Raw genomic sequence first — 8,353 nt, forward strand, 5'->3', positions numbered from 1 at the left:
TCTTAAAAGTGACACCTCAGCTTTTGAATTAGACTGACTGTTGTACTATAGCTGACAACAATAGCAATACAGTGTGTGTGTGTGTGTGTGTGTGTGTGTGTGTGTGTGTGTGTGTGTGTGTGTGTGTGTGTGTGTGCGTGCAGACGTGTGTGCATGCGTGCGTGCATGTGCACATGCGATGCACACGTGCACGTGCATGTGCGTAAATGTTTAGGGTATTTTTATCTGAGTTGAATGTTCAACATGCTGATGATGCTCTGAAATCTAGGAAATGAAGTTTACAGTTGTTGATCAATCTGTTGGCAGTGTTCAAGTCAAGCTGCTTGATCTTGATACTATCAGTCAAGCAAAAGACAAAGTTCTTGATGCAGTGTACAAGGTGCTTATGTTACTGCTTATCAGTGTCTGCACCTATTTTGTTGTATTCTCACTAACTTGCTATGCTCTCTGTTTATGCAGACAACAGGCGTGTCGCAACGTCCGGCTGTTAGCAGTGTTGATCTTAGTAAGTTTTGGTCTTATATTGCGTTTACAGTTGTTTCATTTGCCTATCGTAAGGTCTTGTTCCTCGTGAAAATATTTCTCAGCCAGCTCTTAGGTTTCGTGACGAGGACAGCACTACAGTCACAGAACGAGAATGGAAACGAGTCAACACTATAAAGCACTACAATGTGAGTTTTCTTTGATTATTACTGCATGGTTTCTGTCCTAGCATCTTGTCTTTAGATTCCTGAATTCTCACCACTTGCTTTGAGTCCTCGGGATGGGACATATGCTAATGCTCGCCATACAGATCACACGCAAATGTTAATTGCAAGTCCATCACGTTCTGTCCTAGTTGAAGAAGAAGGAGGGATGAAATTTTGGCATTTGGTAATTTATTGTTTTGTTGCTTCTTATATGATGTTGTAATAGACGTTTCAGTTAGAATTTTAAAATCAACTAGTGTTACTATTGATTTAAAATGTTTGAGGTGAAGCATTTCTTTTTCCAAAGAGAAGTGTGGAAAGTAGGACAGACGATAAAACATCATGGCCAGGTGCTATGGTGATTGCCAGATAGTAGTTACTGTAAGCTACTTGTCAGTGACTAATTGTGAATGGCTGATGTGTCAGATGCTTTATGGAACTGTGGTTAAGTATCTAAATGAAGTTTTATAAGTTTGATTATAAAGATGGCCAAAATTTTTTTGGTGTATTTGACTAAATATTGAGTTTGAGTAAGGCACTGATCAAACTGTGTCGGTTTGTGTAGACAAAACAGGTTGACACTATTGCTCATGGAGGGGATCACAAGCTTGTTTCTGAGATCTACCTTACACGCATGCTGTCTACGAAGGTTGTGCCTCTCAAATCGCATTTGTGCTGATGTCATAGCTGTTTACTTGTTTCTAGCGGATTGTCCAAAAGTTTGTCGATGACCTTTTTGATGCTATTTTTCCTCCAGCTCGAGATGCTCCGTTTCCTATCAAGTATTTATTCAATTTTCTTGACAATGAAGCAGCTGAGCTGAGTATCACGGATCCCGACATTTTGCATGCTTGGAAGACGAACAGCGTTCCTCTTCGATTTTGGATCAATGTTATCAAGAATCCCGATTTTGTATTTGACATTCATAAGTCAACGTCAGTGGATTCGTGCTTGTCAGTGATTGCTCAGACTTTTATGGATGGATGCTCAGTTGCTAATCATAAGTTGTCCAAGGTACGTTGCATTTCTTGCTTCTTTGCATTTAATTCTTTCTGTTTGTCGCCATTTTCATGTCAATTTATTTGCTAATGCAGTGTTTGTCTCTTTGTTGTGGTCTGTGTTGTATACCCATTCATTTGTCTTTGTTTATCTTTGTGCAGTTATTTATTTCCTTGCTTGGTACTCTGCTTTCTTGCTTGTCTGTGTCTTTCTCTGCTGGTATGTGTGTGAGAGTTTAGTCATTTAACAATGTTAGTTGCTTTTCAAATTTGATACTGATTTGCTTACCATCTAATTTAAATTGCGTGCTTGAGAAGTGTGTTGGTACTGCAACTGAGATTCTGTCATGACTCATCTTATTTAGCCTCGGTGTTGACATGTACAGTGAGACCGTATGTTAGCTGGTTGGTGTCTCTGTCTGTCACTGTGTGTCTGTTTGTTACTACTGTATCTCTGCTACCACTAAATCACGAGGAGCAGTGGGTGTTTATAGTACTGGAAATACTGTTTAACCATTAGTCATGTGCCAGACAATATTAGTATTTAGCCAGACAAAAGTGATTTGTTTGGTCAAATTAGCCAGACATTTGATGCAGGGCATAGTTGGCATTTACCTTGGTCACCATGATCTGATGCATCCGCTGTGTCTTCTGTTTCTACTTAGTGTAGGTTGGGCTTAGGAACTTAAGCTGCGTCGCTTGCCTGCAAACTACTGAAGTTGTTTTGCGCTTTACATGCAATGACTGATTTGTTTGTGCTAGCATAGCCTTGATTTCCAGGCATATGTGTACATCCTTCTTCGTGATGCTATTCTGTTACAGCTTTGTTGATCAAGTAATAATTACAGAGCGCTTGAAAGGATTGTCACCTTGGCTTCACTAGCTAGGATAAAGTTGTGGTGTTCAGTTTCTTCTCTGTGTAGCTGCAACTGTACAGTATTTTATTAAGTTGATGGCCTTGTCAGCACAGTGTGAGTATGCTTCACGATCTTAAAGCAAAGCCATTGCATGAACAAGCTTGAGCAACTTTGGAAAGAATTGGAGACACAAATATTGCAAGTAGCAGCCACAGTTGTGTGAGTTGTCAAGATATCCTAGCTGTCCTCTGGACATGGTAGGAGTGATGCCAATTGTAGTTAGCAAGAATGAAGAAAAAGTTATCGTAACTGAACAACCTTGTCACTAGCTGGAATAGATCTGATAGTTTGTCTGGTCAATTTGTCTGGATAACTGGCCAGTGCTAATTCTAGCACTAGGTATAAGATTGTGTTTTCTTGGAATTCAATTGGTAAATTTTGCACAGCGGCTTCATTTTTTAGCTATGGCAGGTTTCTCACATTGAAGGCTGCTGCAAGCAATCTTGGATATTCTAAAGAAAGATCCTGGATACTCTAATTACAAAAATTGTTTTGTATTGCATGTGCATTCTTAGGTATCATTGTGAATTTGTCAACACCTTTTGTTCATTCTTCATCGTGTCACATTATTAAGAATGCATACATTAATGATGATCTTGTTTGTTTATGCTGTGCTTTATCTGCGGGCACTTTCATGAGGGAATGGACATTGTGAAGCATATGCTTTGTATGTTCGTGGGAATGGAGAAATTATATGGACTTTATTGTCTGTATATGTTTATTTCTTTAATTGATCTGTGGTTGTAGGACTCTCCAAGCAGCAAACTGCTTTACAACAAGGAAGTCCAGCAGTATAAGCAGCGAGTGCAGCGCTACTACAGTGATCTTCAGTCGATGCCACGAATATCAGAAGCAGACATGGTCAGGTACATGAGGGAAGTTTCACAGGTAAGTTGAAGCGCTTTGCTTAAGTCTACCATATCAGTAGTTTGCAAATGCAATGTTTTGATCTGTAATCACCAAGCGGTAGCGTTGGTATGTAGGGTTGAGTTTGTGTTCAGTTCTTCTGTAAGAGTGGGTATCGGTATCGATCGTTTATGGTACAAAGCTGATTCTATACCAAACCCCTGCACTTGCAGCAGAGCAGGTTCATGACTACTCAAATTTGTCATTGCAGCTAGTGCATGGTCCCCTCCCGAGGGACCGAAACCCATGTAAAATTTCTTGGTGACGCAAACGCTACACCTTCCAGTTCATTCGAACACATGCCCACACCAGTCCCACGTAGACTGTATGTGTCGTCGCCATCTGCAACGCTCCAGCAATCGAAGACTATATGCTGATTGAAGCCGCTCTAACGTTTCTCTCAAAATTCTGATTACATTTGCACTGAATCCAACCTACACGATTCCTGTACCGAGCGCTACATGGGGAGTGTGTCGATTCTATCCTCACTGTCCACCTCGCCAATTGCCTACTGCACATCTGCTAGCGTACATCGGTACCTCTGTGCATATCTACTATGCTCATGTAGAAAAAAGAATGCAAACAAGTATAAAAACATTTTGAGAATATGAGAAAGATGTAGGGTGGCCGTACGAAAAATAGAAACAAGACCATGTAAGGGTGTGCTGTGACATCAAATGTTTTTATACTTGTACACTATTAGAGTTGTCCTACTTTTTTCTGGATATCTTGTGTCAAGTTTTGGAGTGATCATTGTGTATATGTGGTAGTTGTAGTGGGCATTGATATGGACTGGTACATGTATTTTACCCACCCAGAAGAGGCATCTGCAGATCACAAGGCTGCAGATCACAAGGCTACAGAATAAACTTAGTTTGACAGAAGCATGCACAGCTTTTTGGCTGGTAGGCGTGTTTTGTATTTTTACTTACAAAGCAGCAAAGAGCAGTCAGTTCTTAGGCAGCTGCACCTGTATGAATAAGCAAGTTTGAGGTCATGCACCATTGCCCATACACATGCTAGTGTTGCCTATTTGAGTTCATGTAGACTTCTGTATGTACAGTACACACCTATGTACATCCAGGTCATTGCTGGGTCTTCTCATCAGACAGGAGTTCTTTGAGTCCAGAATATGTAGCTGTGGGGGCGGACTGCTCCTCTTGTCTCTGTTGGTGTGATTTTTGGCCTGAAAACCATAGTGCCTTTTAGGTTGTATTGATGCTGTTTTCAGTCTGTTTGAAGAAGTGTTTCTTGCCTCTATTCCAGCTCTCGTGATTCCTCTGCCACACGTTTGCCACTTGTCGGGGCAGAAGACGTTAGTTTAGCGAGTGACCTGTTAAATGCATGTAGGCTGGTGTCAGCAATGGTTAGTTCTGGAGTGCAATGTAAATCAGCTGAACAACTCTGTCTCTTGCATATGACAAGTGGTGATGATACCAGTTGTTTGGCCATTTTCAACCAACTTGTTGTTCTTAACGTATGACCTAAATCATTATATTTATTTTTATTGTTATTTTATTATTAATAACAACTCTAATGCACAGAAATGTACCCACACAGATTTTGAGCTTACAACTCCTGTCAAACAATTTATTTTATTGAAGGGGTGATCATTGACACTCAAAGGGTGCTGAGACAGACGATTATGTGGTTTGAAGGATGGAAAGTACGTTCTTCATTGTAGCTGCTTCATGGTTTTTATTAGCAAGTCTTGGAAGTTGAAGCAGTTTTCCTTATTCAAAATATGAACTACCCGGTAGATGGGTAGTCTCACTAGCCATGTCCCTTTTTGAAAGGGGCATGGCTGGCGAGACTATAAATAGATGGTACCAAGTTACAAAGTAAAATATTCTGAGAGTGTTAGACAATTAAGGAACATGACTTCAGCAGCTTGGTTTTGCTAGCTGTGGGTGTTTGAATTACTGTTGTACTTTTGCCAAGTGTTGGATCTTGCTGTTGTGTTGGATTCTTTATGTTGAGCTTGGTACTGCCTGGAATAACCCTAGTGCACGTGGTTGGTCGGTTGTTGGTTGGTCCATGGCTGGTATCCCTAGTCACTTCTGTGCCTTGTGTAATAAAGGCAGGCATGTCTCACTTGCTCCAATCTAAAGTTTAATTAATGTAAAACATGAAAATTTGTAAGCTTGTTTAGGCTTCAACAACTGCTAAACATATTCAGTGGCTAGTAGAGACAGTCTAAGTGTACCATGTAGGGAAGAACTAAGGGTATCTTGTGGCAGTTTAGACATTTGTAATTGTATTTCAAATGTGATAACCGAAGACCAAACAAATGACACTTAAGTTGCATCCGAACCATTTTCAACTGACTGGAAACACAGTAGTTCTGTGCAGTGTAACAGGGAAGTTTGTGTTTAGGCTCATGGTGATGCGTTTGATCAGCAGAGTGCACTATACGAGCTATTTCGGTTTGCGCATAAATACAAAAATCAGGTTGGACATTAATGTTTTATTTCCGTGTCTGTTACCAGCCATTATGTTACTTGTTGTTTGCCAGATTGGTGAGGAGCTTGTCGTTGAGGCTTCCTTGTCTAGAGATTTTCACCGGGTGTTGGAGACAATGCAGGTGTGATTGTGAACATTAGTGTAGCAGACAGTGATACATGTATATCGTAAGTTGGCTGGGTTGTTTGTTTTTTGTGTGGAACTGTTAGTCAACTATGTTTCAGTAGCAGGTGTTTCTATTTTTATGACTAAGTCCATTGACATTAAGCGAGTCCGTAGAGGGCCTATGAGGCAGTTAGTGTCATTGTTTTTTTTTGTATTACAGATAGATACATGAAGCATGTCCAGCCATGGTATCTTTTCTCTATTAGCATAAGCTGAACCAAACCATTGGTTGTGATTCTCGTGTGCCTCTCCTAGAGTTTACACAGCATTGTGCCTACAGAATTAAACCTAAGGATAGATATACCAGAATAGTGTTGTTGGCTTGGTTGTGTCTGTTTGCACATTGACTCCCTTATTTTCGTAATGGGAAATTATCCCCACAAATTAGTGTGTTTCTAAGTGTTTAGTGGCCATCCGTATTCAAAGGCATTTACAAAATACAAAAACTTTTCGTTTGGAGGGGGTTAAATGGCCGTTTCATTTTAAACCGGAAGTGAAAATGGCATTATGTACAGCTTTGACAGGTGCTCTGCAAGTACTCCTGAAGGAACAATAGAGTGTACAATGACTGGTTGGAGAAACGCTCAATAATTGACCACAGACGGGACTTTGACATGTACGGGTCTTATTTGCAAGATGGCAGTAAAGCGGTAACTGTCTCTTCTCTGCAGAGAAGGCACTGTCTCTTGGCCTGCCATATGCAAAACCCATGAATGACTATGAGAAGATAATGGAAGCATTGTGGCAGACGGCGGACCTCCAGACGACGGACCCATTGTGCTCATTAGGGATGTACATCGTACATATCGTCTGTAAGGTTTTATATAGGTGACATCACACAGATTGAATCGACCATTTCATTTCAGGGTGGGGTAAAGGTCTGGATAAACAAAAAGTTTGTTTTTGTAAAATGTCGATAAATACAGATGGACGACCCCTTACATGTGTGAAACTTCCACACTATATTGCAATGACTACTGATGTCCCCACATTTCTAGATGCATCTATTACGCACACGCACATGCACACACATGCGTGCACACACCCGAACACATCAGATTACACTAAAAACAATAGCAAGAACAGTAACAATGCTCAGAAAGGATATACCCATCCATGTTACTTTGCTGTTGTCTACATTTGTACCCTTGGCAGTTGTGTTTCCTGACTGCTTTAAGTTCAGTAAAGAAATCAGAAATTAGATACTAGTATATGTTGCAGACCCAAGTGTGGTCAAGCTACATCTTGATCTCAACTAAAGTCAGATAGTTCCAACTGTACATTGCCGTTAAGATATGAATCTATGCTTACATAGTCACAGTACACCAGAATAAATCTGAACACATCTACTTTGCATTCAGAGGTCGTGAAGTAGGGTAAAAAATCCGGGGGGGGAGGGAATTCCATGCACTCTTTAGTTAGATGACCCGTATCTTCTACAAGAGATTGTGTCCCGCATTTACCTGCGTATGGTTTCTTTGTTTGCTACTGTAGTATACGTGGACGGCTGTTCTTGGCACCATGCAACTATACAAGCAAGCGGTTGGATATTTTCTGCACTAGGGTCAAATATCAGGGGTGGGGCTATTCCGCACAGTTGCTGTTTCTCCCTCTGATAGCTGCAAACACGACACCTGGGTAGTGTATGGTGTACTAACGGTTAGAATTGCAACTTGAGCATACATATAGCAAAGTTAAAGTTTTTGTATGTTTTCTGAGAATGCTAATTATGATCCACCCTAGATGTTACTGACTTTGTCTCCTGCTTCTTCTCTCAGGCTCTGCACCATTCACAAACCCATGCCTGCTGCTCTGATGGTCTTTTGCGTAGTCTAGATAGCAATTTACAATGAAATGATATGATATCCACTTTGCACCCTACTAGGGCCCCATAATGAGGAGGAATTTCCCGTGATCGGCTAATTTCAGCTGGTGATTTATCTTCCGCGATATGCACGAGCAGTAATAGTGGTGTGTCTATTATTGGAAAGTATGAAGTCACCAAACAACTGCTAGCTAAAAAGTTAGACGGTTTGTTCTACAAGGTGATGCTCACCTGGTGATAAACATTAGCTAGAAAATTCTTTCAGCTCACAAACGTAGGTATTTTACTGCTACCTACAGCGCAGAATGATAAGCTATCCAGCGAGTGTTCACACGTTCCGTTTTGTCGGTTGAAAGAAAGGAGAAGTAATTGAATTCAAAAGTGTGTGGA

At 40.7% G+C, this 8,353-nt stretch overlaps 1 protein-coding gene across 1 annotated transcript in view; it reads left to right on the forward strand.

Annotated features, from left to right (window-relative positions):
- Window positions 1-6,236, forward strand: part of LOC134190156 (plexin A3-like) — a 28,158-nt gene extending 21,922 nt beyond the window's left edge. Inside the window, exons 18-26 of the mRNA XM_062658586.1 lie at window positions 269-379; window positions 460-505; window positions 559-671; window positions 727-873; window positions 1,255-1,338; window positions 1,395-1,703; window positions 3,352-3,492; window positions 5,887-5,961; window positions 6,026-6,236. Coding sequence (XP_062514570.1) covers window positions 269-379; window positions 460-505; window positions 559-671; window positions 727-873; window positions 1,255-1,338; window positions 1,395-1,703; window positions 3,352-3,492; window positions 5,887-5,961; window positions 6,026-6,100 — 1,101 coding nt within the window. The 3' untranslated portion in view covers window positions 6,101-6,236. The remainder of the gene's footprint in view (window positions 1-268; window positions 380-459; window positions 506-558; window positions 672-726; window positions 874-1,254; window positions 1,339-1,394; window positions 1,704-3,351; window positions 3,493-5,886; window positions 5,962-6,025) is intronic.
- The last annotated feature ends 2,117 nt before the right edge of the window (window positions 6,237-8,353 follow it).

This window comes from Corticium candelabrum, chromosome 14 (genome assembly GCF_963422355.1).
Source record: "Corticium candelabrum chromosome 14, ooCorCand1.1, whole genome shotgun sequence".
Classification (NCBI taxonomy): domain Eukaryota; kingdom Metazoa; phylum Porifera; class Homoscleromorpha; order Homosclerophorida; family Plakinidae; genus Corticium; species Corticium candelabrum.